Raw genomic sequence first — 18,851 nt, forward strand, 5'->3', positions numbered from 1 at the left:
CAAGATGCCATCAGGATTTGCCAGCAATTTCCTGGTTTAGAAATAACTGGGTTTTCCCATATTACTGTGATGCTCACCTGCAGCTCAAATCAATAAATTAAGTCATGCTCCAGGACAGGAGGGCTGTGAGTTGCTGATGATTGAAAGGTGATGTATCACTTGCTTTGGCTGGGTGGGTTGCCAGGAGACGGCACTGCCTGTTTGCTGCAGGTTTTTGGGCAGGTTCTGCTTCTGAAGTAGTCCTTTTCAAAATTCATATGCTGACACTTCTTCATAATTTTGAAGTGAAAACGAGATACTTTCTGAATAGATAATATAGCTACTTTTCTGCTGTCAAATACACATATGTGTTCCATTTAATTCTGATATTAAATACATGGTTATCACATGTCATGGATCTAGTTCACATTAGAACAGTATTTCCAGTGCCTCAGGTAGGTGTCTTGGGATTGCAACTTTCATGTAGCCTTGAGGGGAAGTACACTATGTAGGTGGGGAGATAAGGAGGCCTGCAAAGGGAATGTGCTGAAGTATTGCTTAGTAAGGCTCAGTGTGTGCAGCAAAGCATTAACACACATCTCCCTGTGGAGAGTGGAGTTAGGGGATTAGGATTACACATGCTGAAAAGGGAAGACTGGGCACAAAAAGTGCCCAGAAGAAACTAGAAAGAAACTTTCTAATCAGAAGAAACTAGAAAGAATTCCCCCCAGACAACTACAATCATGCAAGAAAGTTATTTCCAGCAATGGGTACACTAACAGTAGTGGCTGGTAATTTACTTTTGAAAACTGACTGCTGACAGTGACCTGTTACTTCACTGTCAAAGACTTCACAGAAGTGCTGAACCAAAGGGTTGGTTGTGAAGTTAATATAAAAGCATTGGTTGTATGCACCAGAGGAGATCTCTTCTGAATTACAGAGTGGAGTGCTTAGGTGTTTGGTGCTGACTGATAGTGAATGAATTCACCTTTCAGGAGTGACCTATTTTGAAGCCTGTGATTCAGCTGGAGTTGGCCAGTTGTCTGTCAGGCTGGTTTATTTTTCTTTTCACATGCTTAGTGCCTGATGCTATGTCTGGGCAAAAGCTTAGCTTAGACATGCAAATAAACTATTTGTGTTTGCTGTGGTGATGAAAAATCACCCTGCTGGAATTATGCTTATGCTGAGGGTTTTGACACTATCTTCTTTTGCTCCTAGTTTGACCTCAACAACACGTGCGAGCTCAGAGGCACTGAAAGGAATATATGCAGCACCTGAAACTGAAGTGAGTTCTTGCTTCCTCCCACGGGATTTCTTTACAGACTTCCTCACAGCTGTTCTTGATGTTGTTTTTCATGGCTAAATAATGTAATTAGGTGAAAACAAAAGCTTGTATGTATCACATGTTACGTGCTTCCGAGTATGGACTTGAACACTTGTCCCCATTGACCCATCTGCAGCTCTTGGATGTGCCTTTAGGCACTGAAATAGTTTGCTGCTCTTGCAGTTTATTTAACAACCTGGAGATTTCCTGTAAATCTTGTGCTCCGTGCAAGCTCGTGTCCTCTCATTTAAAGGAAAAGTCTGCTGAGAAGCTATCAGACAAAAAAAGCGGAGACATTCTTGAACATTTTCAGTCCTTGTTGTCTTTGTTCCCATAGTAGCTGACTGCTCCCTATATCTTACTTTTCTTTCCACACTTAAGTAATTCCTTTCTTTTCACCTATGAATTAATCTCAGATTGTATTTCTTGTCCCTGTTTCAGCATTACGGGTTAGTCATTCCACCTGGCTGTTTCTTTTACCTTATTATCCTGGGAACATGCAGAAACAGTAGGGAACTAGTGGATTTTTTGCTAAGTAACAGTTACGCCTCACCTGTGTTTGCTAGTGTCACGCTTAAAATGTATGTGTGTGTTTGGAGGATAAATCACCATTCCTAGCTCTCTCAAAGTTGATGTTACTTACACCTGCAATTTTAACTTCTGTTTTTCAAGTCTTTAATCAGAGTGCTTATGAGAATTGAAAAATGCAGAAATATCTCCTGAGGCACTTGATATTTACAGTAGCTGGGAGTGGGGAAGCAAATGGCATCTCACTGTGGGAGCATGTCAGTGCTGGAGCAGCTTCCCTCTGGCAGGATGGTGGGAGTGGTCAGGGCTCTGTTGCCAGCACTGAAGAGCCAGATGTCTGGTGGCTCAGCATTGACACTGGTCTGCTTCAGGCAGCTCTGGGCAGGACCTGTGCTGAGGAGGGGGCGACAGGAGAGAAAACAGCCGGCCTTCACTCCCACCTGCCTTCTGGCACAGGAGCTCCCAGCCAAAGGTGTGTGGCCATGGCGTGTTCTGTGGCTGGCAGAGTGGCAGGTTGGGGGTGGCTGGCATGGTGTGGGGGCTGGATGTGGCCCCCTCACCAGGAAGGTCTGCCTCATCTGCCCCTGTGTGTCCTGATGGGATTATTTCTGGACCGTTTAGTTTCAAAGAGTGGTACAAGAGCCACTGAATGTAAATATAAAGAAACAACTGTTGAAGGGCAACTAATTGCACTCTGATTGCCTTCCCTGTGGCAAAGGGCCTTTGTCTTCAGGCCAGGAGCGTGAATGTGGCTCTGCTGTTGCTTGTGGTGTACTGAGGGTCTGTGTACCTCTGCATGTGCAAGGACTTAATTGCAACTGATTAAAAAGCTTGCACGAACCCCAGCATTTGCTTCAGAGACTGAGTGTGGCCCAAGGGGAGCTCAGGCTAGCACTGTAGGTGAGGCCTGGGACAGCAGTAGAAATAATATGGAATAAGGGTCTTATTTAAGTCTCAGCCAGTCTCTTAAAAGAATGAGCTTTTTGGCTCTTCAGGAGTTTATGAACCCAGTGAGTAAACGTAATCGTGGATACACAGGGTATGTCTGTTGGACAGTTTGATGTGGGGGCAAGGCCAGACATTGTCTATCTGGATTTCTCCAGTGCCTTTGATACAGTTCCCCACAGTATCGTCCTAGAGAAACGTACGTGTTTGGGTGTAGACAAGCAGTCCATGCAATGGGTGGGGAACTGGCTGACTGCGTCCAGAGGGTGCTGGTAAAGGGCTCCTTTTCAAACTGGCAGCCAGTCACAAGTAAGGTTCTCCAGGGATGGATGTTTGGCCCAACGCTGTTTAATATCTTCATAAGTGGTGTGGATGATGGGATCAAGCATACCCTGATGATACCAAACTGAGTGGGAAAGTGGTCACTTGAGAAAGGAGAGCCACCCTGCAGGAAGACCTGGACGGGCTGGAAGAGTGGGCTAACAAGAACCTTATGAAGGTCAGTGCAGACAATTGTAGTCTTCCACCTGGGAAAACAATGCAAGAGTGTAGCACAGGCTGGGTTCTACTGGCTGGAGAGCAGCTTTGTGGAAAGGGATCTGCAGGTCCTGGTGGACAGCAAGCTCAATATGAGCAAAGAGTGTGTTGCAGCAGCAGAGAAAGCCGACAGGGTGCTGGGCTGCATCAACCAGGGCATCATCAGCAGAGGTGAAGAAATCATCATCGCTTTGTACTCAGTGTTTCTCAGGCCACATCTGGAACACTGTGTTCAGTTCTGGTCCCCACTATACAAAAAAGATGTGGACAGGCTGGAAAGAATCCAGAGAAGGGACACAAAGATGATCAAAGGACTGGGAAGCCTGTCATATGAGGAAAGGCTGAGAGAATTTGGTTTGTTCAGCCTGGAGAAAAGAAGGCTTAGGGGAGACCTCATCACCTATGTCCTAGGACTTTAAGGGTAGCTACAAAGAAGATGGAGACTCCCTTTTTACAAGGTGTCACATAGAAAAGATGAGGGGTAATGGGTGCAAGTTACTCCTGGGGAGATTCTGATTGGACACAGGAGGAAAAATTTTCACAGAACAATCAGCCATTGGAATAATCTCCCCAATGCGGTGGTGGATTCCCAAACATTGGACACTTTTAAGATTCATCTGGACAGGGTGCTGAACCATCTTGTCTAGACCATGCTTTTGCCAAGAAAGGTTGGACTAGATGATCCTTGAGATCCTTTCCAACCTGATATTTGGTGATTCTGTGACTTTACCTGAAATACTTACTGTCTGATTTTCAGGGGTGTTAAAATTGCAACTGGCACATGCTGACAAAGGAGGGAGCCTAGTGCAAAGTATAGAATTAAAAGAGTAAATATTCATGTGCATGAGGTGTCCCAGCCAAACTGGGGCACCCCAAATGTGATTTTACCCAGGCTCCTTATATCCTTCAAGCATTAAGGTGTGTCGTGATTTGACTAATCAGTATCACCTGCACCACTGATTACTAGTCATAGTAAAACTTGGCAAAGCAGCTGTATTTCTTGCAGCATTCTTTCTGCTTGTCTGTTGATCCAGACATCTCTGGAGTCAGTCTTATGTTACTTTTCTGTGATGCTGGGAGGGTTTCAAAGATGTTTCAGAGGGGCTAGGGGGTTAGCATTATCTTGGTTGTCCAGGTATATCATTTATCCTTCATGGACAGCTCTAAGCTTCCAAGAAGTAAAGTTTATTTCCAGGGCCAGGCTGTCCTTTAGTTTGTTTTGCTTTACCATGAACAATACCAAAGTCTCCAGTAAAACCACACTACCTCATTACATTGTGGTGTATACTGTGACCTAGTGTATGTTAACAAACCTAATACATTTTCATAGTATGAAGACTGACTATTGTAATAGTTAGGGAAGGGAATTTTTCTGTCAGATTTGATGGTCTTCATCAGACCACACACCAGAGTACAATTTTATCAAAACAAGTAATGTTGGTGATGAAGTAAGGAAAGTGCTCACTTGTATTGTGTTCTAGTGGAGAAAGTGCGCTTACTTACATATTTATTGGATGGTCAGCACACTTTTCCACTTTCAGCTTTCCTTTTTCCATCAGTTTAAAAAAAAAAGAAAAAAAAGAAAAAAAAGAAAAAAAGAAGAAAAAAAAGAAAGTCTTCGTTTAAATAAAGCAATAAAAACAGTTTTCTGCTTTTACTCATTCTGCTTGTACTCATTCTGGCTCTTTCAGCAAAATGTTGCAAACTTAAGTATATTTTTGACTTAGCTTTTGTAGTTGTAATTTCAAACCCATGCAGCAGGGTTTTAAAAGTTCCTTAAATTTTCAGCAAAGAAAATTTGTATTTAAAAAGCACCGAGATGCAAGTCTGAACAGGGAAGTCCCCTCTGAAATACTAATGTGCAACTGCTTTTCTTTAGCTTTTCCACCATTTTGTCATGATTATTTGCACAATTTTTTTTTTCCTTGAGTTATAAAAGTTGACAGCACAATTCTTAAAAAAATAGTTAATTTGCTTCAAATCTTACTGAGCGGATTTTTCCAAAGCTTAGAAACTGCTGTTATGTACTACTTGACAAAGTAGTATTTTGAGTTTTGTGCTGGTTAGAAATATAAAACCAGACTTTTCTAAATTAGTGTCTGTAACATAGATGTAACAGACCTTCCCTTTGCCAACTGTTCTTTGCTGTAGTGCAGACTCTTACCCTTCCTCTTTCTGTTCCACAGGTAGCTCGTTGCTGCTTTTGCTGCGTGCCTGATGGAGATGGTAATTACATTTTCAGCATACCATTGTGATAAAGGCAAAAGAATAAGGACACAGTTGCAGATAGAGAACTGCTTGTATTTTTGTTCTTTAGCATATAAAACTGAAGCCTAACCGAAGTTAAGCTAGGGAAAGAGGCAAGAGTTGTAACAATACCATTTTAAAGCAACAGGCTAGTTAATAATTCCTTAAAGGACATTTCATTACTGCAACAAAGACTAGACTCGGCTCTTTGTGTGCTTGTGGGTGTGACTAACTGATGGAATCTTGGCTGGGCAGGTCTGCAGGGACTGTAGTTCAGGAGTGAGTTAGGAAGTGAGTGTCCTGTTTGCAGACCTGGTACAACCAGGGTTGTCAGCTTGGATTTGCCAGAGGAATATACTATAGTTTCAGCAATTTAAACGGCCCAAATGCTCAAAAATTAGCCTGTAGGCCAGGAAGCTGATACAAGGCAGGATTTCAGTGGCAGTCTGATTTCTTTTACTGAAAGTTTAGGCCCATGCCCTGAGGGCAAAGAAGTGTGCAAGCGTTGCTCAGAATCAACACTTTCCTAAATCACAACATACATGTTTTGCTGTGTTCTTTCTGAAGCCAGCTGCTGTTTTCAGTTCTCATTAAATTTGCAAAAGCTTTCTTGTGTCCTGTCTCTTACAGCTGATGCTGAAGAGCATGTTGAAAAAAGGGGAGGCCAGACGGTGATTTATGATGAGAAGAAAGGCACAGTTTACAGTTACGCCTTCTTCCACTTCGTTTTCTTCTTGGCGTCGCTTTATGTGATGATGACAGTAACTCACTGGTTCCAGTAAGTGTATTTCTTTAAAGCTGAGAAATTAATGTTTCTTTGCATTTAGGGAACTTCTGCCATTAGTGTGTTTCCTCTCCTTAAGCAAGAAGCTCAAGGAGATACAGCAAGTCTTTCCTGGGCAATTCTTCAGCAAGGTCTCACTCCATAAAGGGCTCCTCTCCCCTCCTTCGTGTCTAGGTTAACCTAATTGAAGTCTGTGACCCACCTGGCAAAAGAGAGGATAGTGCAGTCTGATACATGAATAATGAGTTAATGATATCTTTTTTAATTTTTTTTTTCCTCAACAGTTATGAAAGTGCTGAGATTGAAAAATTCTTCACCGGAACCTGGTCCATCTTCTGGATTAAGATGGTCTCCTGTTGGGTTTGTGTCTGCCTGTACTTGTGGACTCTTACTGCTCCACTCTGCTGCCCAACCAGAGAGTTCTCAGTGTGAATGCTCTGAAGGTCCTTCTGTGTTTTGTGGGTTTTTTCCCCCCGTTATAGAAAAAACACAAGAGTAATTTTGTAGTGAGGAATTGCCGGTTGCCCTCTTACTGTAATATACCAATCACTAACTTTTTAGTCAGGCTAAAAAAAATTATGGAAAACTTTTTTACCTTTTTTAATTGTCAAAACCAGGTATTGCCCAAGAGAACAAATCAATTCCAAAACTTTGTGACATTGATGTGAATTGTAGGTAACACAGTTGTTGCCTAAACTGCAATAAGTGAAATGTTTTCAAATAACTGACAGTCTTTCTCTGGCTTCATTGGCAAGAAAAGAAAAAAATCCTGGTGCAGATGTATCTTCTTCCTTCCTGTGAATCTTGGATATCTTCTAGCAAGTATGCATTCCTTTTTATACTCTGATATCTTTTCTGGTTTGCAGTGATGATTTGAACTGCTGTTTTGTACAGCATACAATTCTTGTAAGTAGTATTGAGATAATTTTTTTTCAAAAATAATAACTAAATACATCTGTAGAAGTAGAGAGTATCTAAGAATTTGACTGCCAAAGCTTCTACTAAAAATTGTTTATCTAAATATTAAATATATTAAGTTATTGTATACCTAGATTGAGAAAGGAATGTACCAATTATAAAAGAGTATTTATTCTATTATAACTATAAAAGGCACCTGAATATTTTACACAGTTTCAAATCTGGTCCAGCTGTTAACAAAAGGAGAGTTCTACACACAAATCCTTAAACTCTGAATTTTGGCCAGCTTTGTTTTGCCAACTCACTTAAACTGCAAGTTGTGTGTACTGCACAGGGGTTTAAAATACAGTACATTCTTTATACAGAATGTTTGTTGAGAACATGCTAATTAAGAAGCACTGCCAGTTTCTTGTAAATTTAAAAGTGGAGTGCTCATTAACTTTTCTACTCTGCTGTTACAAGTTGTGTCTAAAGATCTCCCAGAATCTTCAGTTCTGTTTCTGTTACTAATTTTATAGTATTTTGAATACATGGATGGTCAGAAAAGGATAGTAGTGTGTCATCTTCCTTTTCTGCCCATGTGTTGGTTGGAAAGTATTCTTTCTAACTGCTGTATTTTTATACTCCTCTGTTGTTGTTACACTTGCACTGTTGGGATGGGACTTGACCAACCAGTCCATTAATGGAAACTAAACTTCTGGAGAACTCCTATTCCAAGCAGTGGGATAAGCAGCCAGAAAAACAAAACCAGAAGACACAAATGTGTCTTCACAAACAGTAGCTGCCCTAGTACCGGAGACTGACTTGACAATATTAAATCCTGCCATGTCTCTTTTATTTGCTTTAGGCAGATAATTTGGTGGTAGAACAACTGCTTGAATGCTGTAAATACTGAATTAGGTTGAACCCACTATAGTTATCTACATTCTAGGGGGATAAATTTATGACTTACGCTAGTCCCAGAGGTTTTGTCTTCTCTCTCTCTATATATATATATATATACACACAAATATATACAATGTGAAATATGCAGGATATAAACAATACCAACAGATTTAGCAGTTCTGTTTTTGAAATACGATTGAGCCTTAAATCTTCACACAATGCTTTCTGCAAAACAAAGAAAAGCACAACATATAAGCCAATGAGATGGCCAAAATATTTGCATGCCTTATTTGTTCTGTTGCAATAACTGATGGCTAATGCACACCTGGTGATTAATCCTAGTGTTACAGATCTCAGTTCTGCTCTTGTTTTCAATACCATTTTTTTCTGCCTTGTTGCTATGGTATCCTAGGGCTTCCCTCCTGCTTTGAGCTTGCTAGGGGTGTGACCTTCTCAAGCCTGTGCACTCTTACCTCAAACAAAATCTGTCAGTCTGACCTTGCTGCCAGGAAACATTTTAGAGCAGATCATTTGGAATGCCAACATGAAGCAAGTGCAGGACAAACAGGTGATCAGGCCCATCCAGCATGGGTTAATGAAAGACAGGTCCTGCTTGACCAACCTGATCTCCTTCTAGGACAAGATGACTTGCTTAGCAGATGAAGTAAAAGCTGTGGATAAGTAAAAGCTGTGGATGTTGTCTACCTAGGCTTTAGTAAAAAAACAGCATTTCCCACAGGATTCTCCTGGAGAAACTGGCTGCTCATGGCTTGGATAGGTACACTCTTTGCTTGGTAAAAAAACTGGCTGGATGTCTGGGCCCAAAGAGTTGTGGTGAATGGAGTTAAATCCAGTTGGTGGGCAGTCACCAGTGGTGCTGCTCAGGGCTCAGTTCTGGGGGCAGTTCTGTTTAGTATCTTCATCAGTGATCTGGACAAGGTGATCAAGTGCACCCTCTATGAGTTTGTAGATGAGACCAAGCTGGGTTGAAGTGCTGATCTGCTTTGAGGGTAGGAAGGCTCTACAGAGGGACCTGGACAGGCTGGCTTGATGGCCCAAGGCCAGTTTTATGAGGTTCAAAAAGGCCAAGTGTTGGGCTCTGGACTTGGGTCACAACAGCCCCAGGCAACACTACAGGCTTGGGGAGGAGTGGCTGGAAAACTACTTGGCAAAAGGCCTGGGGGGGTGCTGCTAGTTGACAGTGGCTGAACATGAGCCAGCAGTGTGCCCAGGTAGCCAAGAAGGCCAACAGCATCCTGGTTTGTGTCAGAAATAGTGTGGCCAGCAGTACTAGGGAAGTGAACATCCCTCAGGACTCTGCACTAGAGAGGCTGCACCTCGAGTACTGTGTTCCATTCTGGGCCCCTCACTACGGGAAGATCATTGAGGTGCTGGAGTGTGTCCAAAGCAGGGCAACAAAGCTGCTGAAACACAGGTCTTACAAGGAGTAGCTGAAGGAAATGAGGGAACTGGAGGTGTTTAGTTTGGAGAAAAGGAGCCTGAGGAGAGACATTATTGGTCACTACAACTACCTGAAAGGAGGCTGTAGTAGGGCGGGGGTCAGTCTCTTTTACCAGGTAGCAAGCTTTGGCACAAGAGAAAATGGCCACAAGTTGTGCTCAGGGGAGGTTTTGATTGGATAGTAGGAAAAATTTCTCTACTTGAAAGGGTTGTCAGGCATTGGAACAGGCTACCTGGGAAAAAGGTTGGGTGACTATCCCTGCAGGTATTTAAAAGATGTGATACTTAGGGACATGGCTTAGTGGTGGGTTTGGCAACGTGCTCGGTGAATATTTGATTCCATGAAATCTACAGGTTTACAGTCCACTTAACACCAGTCTACTTAACACCACCTACCACAGTGATTAGGAACCTCATAATGAGATCTGCGGGAAGGAGGAGTCTGTCCAGAGGTGACTCTCTTGCTGTTCTCTTTGTTTGCACCTAAGGGAAAAGAAAAGCAGCTGAAGCTTAGCTTTGGCATTGAGTTAGAAAAGGAACAAATAGCTTTGAAGAGGGAGACAGATATTTTTCACCCCTTTTGCTTCTGCTGGGGTGTTCTGATCTCACTGAGAGCTTTGCTAGCATGGGAGCCCATCAATACTCTGCCTGCATTTGGAGTCCAGCAGAAAAAGGCCTTTGTTAATGTATTTGCAGTCTAGAAGCCTCTATCTGTCCCATCTCTAAGATAAGAGCTTATGGGCTGTGCAATGATTACTAACAGTTGTCCCATCTAACATGTAGCAGCTATTCTGACAAACAGTCTTGATCCAGTGCTGGAGCTGTGAACTGTGGGCTGCAGCTGAGACAGTCCAGGCTCTTTCCCCTCCCATAGTGAATGCAGTTCCCTAAAGTATAGGGGCACACAGGAGTTGCCTTCTAGTGCCATATGTCTTGTGCTATCACAAACCAAGCATTTAAAATAAATTTTTAAATTAGCAGTGTTTTTTATAACAGAACAAAATGGGCAAGGAGCTCTGCAAAAGAAGGTGTGCACTATGTCAAATTATAAGCCAGGGAATGGTAACTGTTCTCTGGTTCTGATGGCAGGCATCCCAGTCACAAAAACAGATAATCTTCCTACATATCTTGACTTGTGGATTCTCTTACTTGTTTATGAAAACTCTTTATGGAGGCTGTGTCTGCATACGTACGGGCTTCCTGCACCTCCTTGTGCTATTTTTTTTTTTATAGTTAGTATTTAAGGAAATGGGTTTCGCACAGAGGAAGCAGGGTTGTAAGAGGAAAGTCCACACTAAGGCATGAGTCCATGTTTCTTTCATAGCGCTTGCCTCATTGAGCTGATCCTTCATCCTTCCCTTCTACTAACTATTGACCTTCAGCATCCAGATCTGCAGATGTCTGTAAGGTGGGAATGGGACAGTGCCTGACTATACTGCTTTATGTGATTCTGAGCAAACACTGTGGGAAAAGACCCTGAAAATACCTTTGAGGACCTGTGTCCCCATACTGTGGCCCCAAGACAGCTATGCATCTCCAGGCCTTTCTAAGGAATCAGTAACTGGTGGCACCTGGGTGTGCAAAGCCTCTGGTTTCTCAGTGAGGCTCAGCTTCCTGCTGGCCAGGCAAATGTTACAGCCTTAGTGTTTGTTGTAAAATCTGTACTGTAAACTTCCACATGCAACAACTTAACAAAATCCTTGGCTAGGGTCGAGGATTCAAATGCCCAGTTCATAGATTCCAAACAGTTAATGCAAAAGGGCTTTTAAGACCTTTTCAAGAAGTGCCTTCTTACCTACTGCTGTGATAGCTAATAATTTGGGTGGCACTGGAACAGGAAAACTGGGGCTGAGCCTGTGACTGCCTTGTACGTTACACCAGTGTGTACAAGACACAGTCTGACCCATGATGCATGTGGAAGACCAAACAGTCTGTGCTTGACAAACCTCTGGGAATGAGACTGATTCAGATACTACTGTGCAGTGGAAGATGAACTGGGAAGACTCACAAACAGCCTGATGCTGTTGTAAATAAATGAGTAGTTGTTGCTTACATTTAACCTATAAACAGTTACCTTTCTCTTCCCATACCTGAAAGTGCAGGTAACTGCTCTTCTGAAGGCAGTTAGCTGTGCAGTATCTATCCTGCCTGGTGCGGTCATTGTTCACAGAATTTGTTCCCAGACACAAGTGAGCAGTGCAGCATTTCTGGCCTCTAGTATTTCTGGACTGTGTGAAGTGAGGAAGCTGTTGTTACAAAGACAGGAAGACTAGATAACATGTCCCATGCTATACTTCCTCTAGTTAAACTTGAATTTGAACTAATGTAATAGTTTAATGGACTCTTGGAGGAACAGACCATGTTGCTGCTGAGAAGGTGGAACAATTTTATTGGCCTTTTCCTACTTTTTTCTAATTTGCTATCCTAAGAAATGTTACTTGGAATCTCACTTCTGCACTGCTGCCTGAGACTGGAACAATTTCAGTTTTTCTCACGAACGCAACCAAGAGCCACAATTGTGACCGGTTCTTTTTTGGGATAAAATAAGTTGAATGGACTTGGAGAGCAAGTCTCTGAATCCTGATAGCTGGACTAATGAATGAAACCATCAAACCTTATGAAGAATATGTGGAAAGCAGATGGATATGCTTGTGTGCTGTTTACCATCTAGGTCCTCAAAGCGTGTAGGCGGCCCTTGCAGCTGGATGCCAAGGAAGGAACTCCACAGTGTCCACACATCAGAGTTGTTATGTATTTGTGATACTCTTAGCTTTGTACTTCAGGCATTTCCATGAGGTTCGAAATGGTCATACTTGCCCAGCTAATCTTGTAAATGCTGCCTGAGTTGGGCCACTTTTGTCTGAAACGGGTAATTCAATGTTACTAATGTGTGCGTAGTCCAGAGAGAGGGATATCCCCTCCCAGAATCACAAATACTGCATGTCTATTTATTTATTTATTTTGTGTTGTAGCACCTTTTTACAAATCTAGAAGCTTTATGATTATAGTGATGCATGGATAACTGCTTCATCAGCCACTGGTGCAGCCTTTTCTGGGCTAGAACATTACTATTAATGAAGCAACCGTTGCACTTGTGAAAAATATGTTTCCAACCAATGCATCAGTAAAATGTGGGAACTCAAGATAGTGCTGCTTGAATATTGGCTAGAAGCCCACAGCAACATGGGCATTTCCAAGCAGACTGGTAACAAAATAATGCAGTGACTGTTTTTAAAACAGGCTCTAAAGATTTTATGCTACAAACTGTTAGGCTTTTCTCCTAAATAAGTTGATGAAGAGGAATACCATAAGGTTGTACCTGTGTGGCTAGGTGAGTGAGATTATCTACAGTTAAAACTTTGCTCTTTCCTTCTGTGCTGTAGAAGCATTGTCTTTTGCTTGCAGGCTTTATATCCTTGTTTTATTTGCCCTTTCCTCATTGGATTTGTTTTTTAAAGGCAGTGTATACCTGCTTCATTCCCATTCTGCTTCCTGTCAAGTGTGATAGCTTTGGTGCTAGAAACCAGGAAAGACTTATTTGCCAAGTCTTGTTAACCCTTTCCTTTTTATAGCAGGACAACCTACTGTGTTGAAGCATAGTCAAGGATCATAGTTTATTATATGGATCTGTTTTCCTCTAAGAAAACTGCTTCTTTGTTTTTTTAAGTGGCCTACAAGATCTTGTGGGAGGAAAACACATAATCAGAGCCACGACATTTTACTTCGTGTTTTCAATTTTGTAAACAGTAGTTAGAACTGAGTGTTTCACATGACTGTACAAGGGAATGCCAAGGGTCAAGTGCTTAGAAAGCTTTGCCTTTTTGAACTTGTAACAGGATACGTAGGTTGGGAATTTGTATGTTTCTGCATTTTCAACATCCTGATGGCAGAATGCCCAAGTGCCCCAGGATGGGGATGCAGACATGTGCTGCACAGGGTTTCAAGTAGAAACTTTGGGAGACTGGCATGACAGTTTATTTCTAATGTCCAGAGAAACTCTGTAGGTTTCAAGAAAGCCTTAAATCAAGCATTGCTTTGTTTTTCTCACACCTGGTTTTGACTCATTCCACACCTGTTCAATAATGTGATTTTTTTTAAGTTGGAATTTATTTTGGATATAAGCCATGCCAGCTTTCCCGTTATCCGGTCTCCAGTACCTTACAGTGCCGAAGCATACAGTCGTTTGCCCAGACTTCTTCAGAGCCACAGTTGTCAGCTTTGAAACTGCTCCAGCAGCTTAAAGCTTCCAGGGTTTTGCTGAGCAGAGCTGCACCCTGCAGCTGTGCTTTTGCCAAAGAAGCATCAGTGTGAAGGCAAGATTTTTGGAAAGCTATGGGAAATAATGTCTCGTGACTTACACTGTAGCTTTATTTTTCCTCTTATCCAATTCATGTCCAGGTGCTGAGATGTCACTGGACATCCGTGCAGACTTAAAGCAAGGAGAATTAACTTTCAGAGAGAATTGTTCAGCTTGTCATACACAAGCTGGAAAATATTTACTAAGAACATATGGATTCATTGTCTGCTTTTGGTTTACCACCAGCGTATGGTGTTCAGTCTCATATATGCCATGTTTGAAAACTGGATGCAAAGTAGTCAAAATGTAAACACTTTTTCTTAATGTTATGGGGATTTAAACTTTTTCAAGGTTCTTAATGTCTCAAGGGAACTTTTTGGTGTGTATGTGTGGTTTTTCTTTATTAAGCTGTAGCCCAGTGAAGTGGAGGTTTGCTACTTTATTTAATATTTTTTGCGAGTGTTGTGATCTGTAGTAAATGTAAGGATGTAGTAAATGTAGTAAATTCTAAGAATCAGTAAAGATTTCAGCATTTTAATTATAAAATAGTCAAGAGCTTTGCCTTTTTAAAGCATGTTACTGGTTTTTATGGATGCTTCCTTTTGTATACTGAGTGAATGTATTGTTACAGATTTCATGTTTAATGGACCAATAAAGTTTTTCTTACATTTGAAATTAATTCTTGTGATACATATAAATGTTGAAACGTCAACTAATTCCAGGAGGAAACTCTAAGAATATATAAATACATGAGCTAAGCAGTTACTGAGCTAGTAAAAGTAAATTGGTTGATTTGTTTGTTTGGTTTTGTTCAGTACATCTGGTTGTTAACAAAAAATGTTGGCCTGTGGAGTAGTCCATGGCTTCACTCTCCATGTTATTTTGGTATTCCTCCTGTAGCATGATTTAGGCAGACTGCATGGATTTGTCTGTGGCGTCTGCTCTGTACACTCGAGCTCTTTGACATGTGACAGATACCTCTGACAGTGAAAACAAAGTATTTTCCAGGCCAAGTATAGTGCTGAAGCCTGTTCAGTTGTTTGGAATGAGGATCTCTGACTTTCTTTTTTTTCCTCATTCGCCCAGATGGTGGGGTGGACAACTGCTGAGTTTGAAACCTAGATCCACAGCAGGAAATGTGCTGTGTCTGCATGGGTCCTGATCCCTTGCTTCTCACAGTCTATTGGGGCTCTTGTGGAGTCCTGTTTCAGCACAGGCCAGCTGCAGCCTGTCTGCTGATACTGCCTGTATCTGTGCCACAGAGCTGAGCTGACCAGACCCACACCAGGACATGGGTTCCTTGTGGTTATGAGAAGCTGCTGACCACCAACTTTCAAAGGGTCAAATGGCTGCTGCTGTTCTCCCTGCAGCTGTGGTGCACAGAGAGTTCTGGTGCACGGGGCTGGGAGGCTGTGCATTTGGGTGAGGTGCAAGGCAGAGAGCAGTTCCCGAGGGGTGCTGAGGGTCTGTGAGAGCTAACCAACTGCCTTTGCTCAGCAGCCTCCCACCAGTCTGCCCACCCCTGCCTCCACCCCACCTTGCAGCATCCTGGCAGGATGCTATCTTCAGGTGTTGCAGTCTGGGAGATGGTCTTTGGGGAACAGAATATGAAGGGTGTTTGTTATGGTTTTTGTAGGAAGAATTGGTCTTTTGTAGGAAGAATTTGCCTTTGGTGAGACTTCAGACCCTGGTTGCAGGAGCCCCAGGACTCTGAATTCCAAAGTACTTGTAGTTGCAGCTGCTGCTCCAGCTGAGTGTAGACAGGCCATGCAGGTGGTGGGGGAAAGACAGAACTACTCATTCAGTTTTACAGATGTGGGATTTTAGGGTCTTCACTTGCCAGAGGCCACACATGGAGCTATTTCTGCCTTGCACAAAAGTCCAGAAAGAAGTGGTGGTGCAAGAGGAAGTTTTTAAAGTGCTTCCACACAGGGACTGCAGAGTCTCTGATGGGAATGTGAGGGGCAGGAGGTTTCCCAAGCCCAGACTATAACCTTGGGGCAAATCTTTGCAACGGCTGGATTTTGCTGCTTCTGAACTTGCAGGCTACCCAGCAGTTGGTGTGTCAACACAACAGACATAGAGAGCTGCAGCATCCCATTGTAAGGTCCCAGCAGCAGCTTCTGAAACAGAAGTTTGGTCTGTCTGAGCTGTGACTGGTTTCTTTGTCTACCAGTTGAGCAAGTCAGGATTTTTTCTGTCGGGAGGTGAAAAGCTTACAGCTTCATGCAATTACCTTTGAAGTCATGGAAGCCAGAGCCTGCATCTCATCTTCCAGCCTCCAGTGGCCAACAGCTGTGATGTAGACTGAAAGAGAGCCTGGAAATGGGAAGACTCAAAAGTGGAAAACTGCTGTAGCAAGAGGAGAGCCTCTGGCCACAGGTGGGGGGCTGGGTGGAGGTTTGGAGGCTGGCTGGTGTTTGGAGGCCAATTAGGTCATATTTCCTGATGGAGCTGATGTGTGCCATGGTGCTCTGACCAGCACGTGCTGCAGTCAGGTCAGGGTGGGCCAGGCTTGTTGTAATAACTGGGAGGAGACCACTCGTGCAAAGTGTGTGCGCTGCAGGCTCTGGCTGTGGTGCATCCATGGTGTGTGTGACTGTACTACAAGTAAACTGCCTTCTGCCCAGACGGTGCCAAACCATGTGGAGAGGATTTCTTGCTGGAAGAAGGGGCCCCATCCAGTGAAATGCAAATGCATGACAAGAAAGCTGTACATTTGCTTTATGGTCTCTGTTTGTATTCATAAATGAATTATACCACGTTTACAGCCTATGTTCAGCTATTTTCAGAAAAAGATGGGGTTTCTTTTAAGAATAATTTGACAATATCCTCTGTGTTGCTCTGAAGTAACTAGCCTTTCAATCCTCTGTTGAAAGCCTGGTGAGTGAAGTTGGGTTTGGTGAAGCAAAGGGAAAAGGAGGAGTAAAACTGGAGGACCTTTCATGATGAAGCACTGTGCCAGAAGAATACACCTGCATCTTGCTCTTTGCTGTAGGATTCTGGGATACCTCGTTGGGCAGGTCGCAGGTCTGTGCTACACCCAGAAACCTTGGCAATGGTTGACAAGCCTGCAGTGAAAACTCTTCCTGTAGCCCAAGCCTTTGACAGCACCATAAACCCTAAGGGTATTTTTATTGCACTGAGACCAGGAAACTTATTTTTGTGTTGTCATCTTGCTAATCTCACCTGATAACGTAACTCAGCATTTCACCTGTATTCTTGTGCTGGGAAAGAAACAATTGCTCTTCATTTTCTCAGGGCTACTTCTTATTTTCAAAACCCTCACTTTATTCCACTTCTGTGTCTTTCCTCTCTTCCTCAGGCTGAAGTCCTGGCTCCCATTATCCTTTAAAAAGTAATTATCCTCTAGGCTGCAATGTCCTTTTCTTCAGCTGTCCTTGGAGCTTGTCCTTCATTCCTTTCCTAGCTCCATTTTTAAAAAAGAATAGTAAAAATGCTCATGGTATCCAGCACCCTTCTGTACTTCGAAGTACAGAGTGCATTGCGATACAGTCTTTTGCTTTTTGTTTTGGGTTTTTAACTTGGTGACTTATTTTCATAGGAGTGCAGTACAGGCTGAGAGAGCTTGGCTCCAGGTGGGGACAGCAGGTCAAAGCCTGGTTTTGTGTATGTGAAAGTTAGGAGTGTTTTTTTACTATAGGTGATTCTGCATTTATCTCTGTATCTTTTTTTTTTATTTATTTAGTCACATGCAAATGATGTGTCTACAAAGCCCTGCAGTCAGCTTTTTGCTTTTACAGGATGTGATAGTGTTACTCATAGTTTTCTGGGAGTAGGAGGTCAGGGTGTTCTTCCAGGAGGTCTGCCAAAGGTAACTAAGTCTCCAAAGGAGTTGAACTGCTCTAAGGGAGATAAAACTTTTTCCTAGTAGGACTGGAAAGGTACTTAAAAGCCCTTGGATAGGGCTGATGGCTCCCAACCACTTCATTCCTGAAAGGAAACTGTTGGTTCCACCACATTCCAGGGAGACAAAATTGCACTTTCCTCCCCACCCTGTTTAATACTGAATCCAAAATGGCAATAGCTGCAACTTTTCCTGAGGATGTTTTAAGCAAATGGCCCAACTTTACATGTGGCTCTCTAGGTTTCAAGGCAAACTGGAAAACAAGTGAAGCAGTCTTATTTTGTCTTCTTTTTATTTTCACTTTTTTACAAAAAAAAGTCTGACATAGTCACATTAATGAGAACATGCTGCGCTGTGCACTCTTAAAACAACAATCATATAGGGATTTAAAAGATACTGTTTTATAGTTTGCAATAGCAATGCTAGTTTGCTTTTCCTTCTTAAATATCACCAACACCAAATTGCTGAGCTTGAAATTCTTGAAAGTCCTCTGGGATGGTGTCTGAAAACAGGAAAATAAGCAAAAGTTTAGTCTCTTCTGGCAAAATCAAGGAGCACTTAAAGAATGACCCACCTCCTCTTTTTTTTTTTTTTTTTGGTAACATGGCTTTTGTTTACACATAAAGAATGAACAGGGACTATTACCAGTTTTAGCAGCACACCATTAAAAAACCTAGCAAGGCTAACAAGGCAGGGAGTGGTACGGTGGCAGTCCATGATGGAGTACAATCAATCTTCAAATATATAAATATAAAAATATATATAATAATATATAATACTGTATATTATCTATATAAACACACACAGTATGTAAAAAAAGGGACTAAGTCCTTTGCATTTTATTGATAATTTATTTTTTTGAGGTTTGAAAATTATTTTTAAGCTTTTTCTGCAAATATAGGTATTTCTATGACATGAAAGCAGGGATACTTGGGGACTTCAAAGACTTCTTTGAGTGTGTTTTGTTGACCTACTGCAGCACCTGCAGTAAAGCCACTCCCTGCTTACTGCCAGGAAGGTATCTACAACTTGTGGCAGCTTTGGAACATACTTCCTGGGAAACCACTCTTAGCAAGTA

General features: G+C 42.3%; 2 protein-coding genes across 3 annotated transcripts in view; one reads left to right on the forward strand and one right to left on the reverse strand.

The window, feature by feature from the left end:
* Positions 1-14,580, forward strand: part of SERINC5 (serine incorporator 5) — a 47,254-nt gene extending 32,674 nt beyond the window's left edge. The window contains exons 9-12 of the mRNA XM_051642895.1: positions 1,198-1,264; positions 5,500-5,539; positions 6,191-6,338; positions 6,629-14,580. Of these exons, the coding sequence (XP_051498855.1) occupies positions 1,198-1,264; positions 5,500-5,539; positions 6,191-6,338; positions 6,629-6,776 (403 nt within the window). The 3' untranslated portion in view covers positions 6,777-14,580. The remainder of the gene's footprint in view (positions 1-1,197; positions 1,265-5,499; positions 5,540-6,190; positions 6,339-6,628) is intronic.
* A 3,471-nt stretch (positions 14,581-18,051) lies between these two features.
* Positions 18,052-18,851, reverse strand: part of THBS4 (thrombospondin 4) — a 36,806-nt gene continuing 36,006 nt past the window's right edge. For both annotated transcript variants that reach the window (XM_051643328.1, XM_051643329.1), the window contains one exon: positions 18,052-18,275. In XM_051643328.1, coding sequence (XP_051499288.1) covers positions 18,214-18,275 — 62 coding nt within the window. In that variant the 3' untranslated portion in view covers positions 18,052-18,213. The remainder of the gene's footprint in view (positions 18,276-18,851) is intronic.

Source organism: Apus apus, chromosome Z, assembly GCF_020740795.1.
Source record: "Apus apus isolate bApuApu2 chromosome Z, bApuApu2.pri.cur, whole genome shotgun sequence".
Lineage (NCBI taxonomy): Eukaryota > Metazoa > Chordata > Aves > Apodiformes > Apodidae > Apus > Apus apus.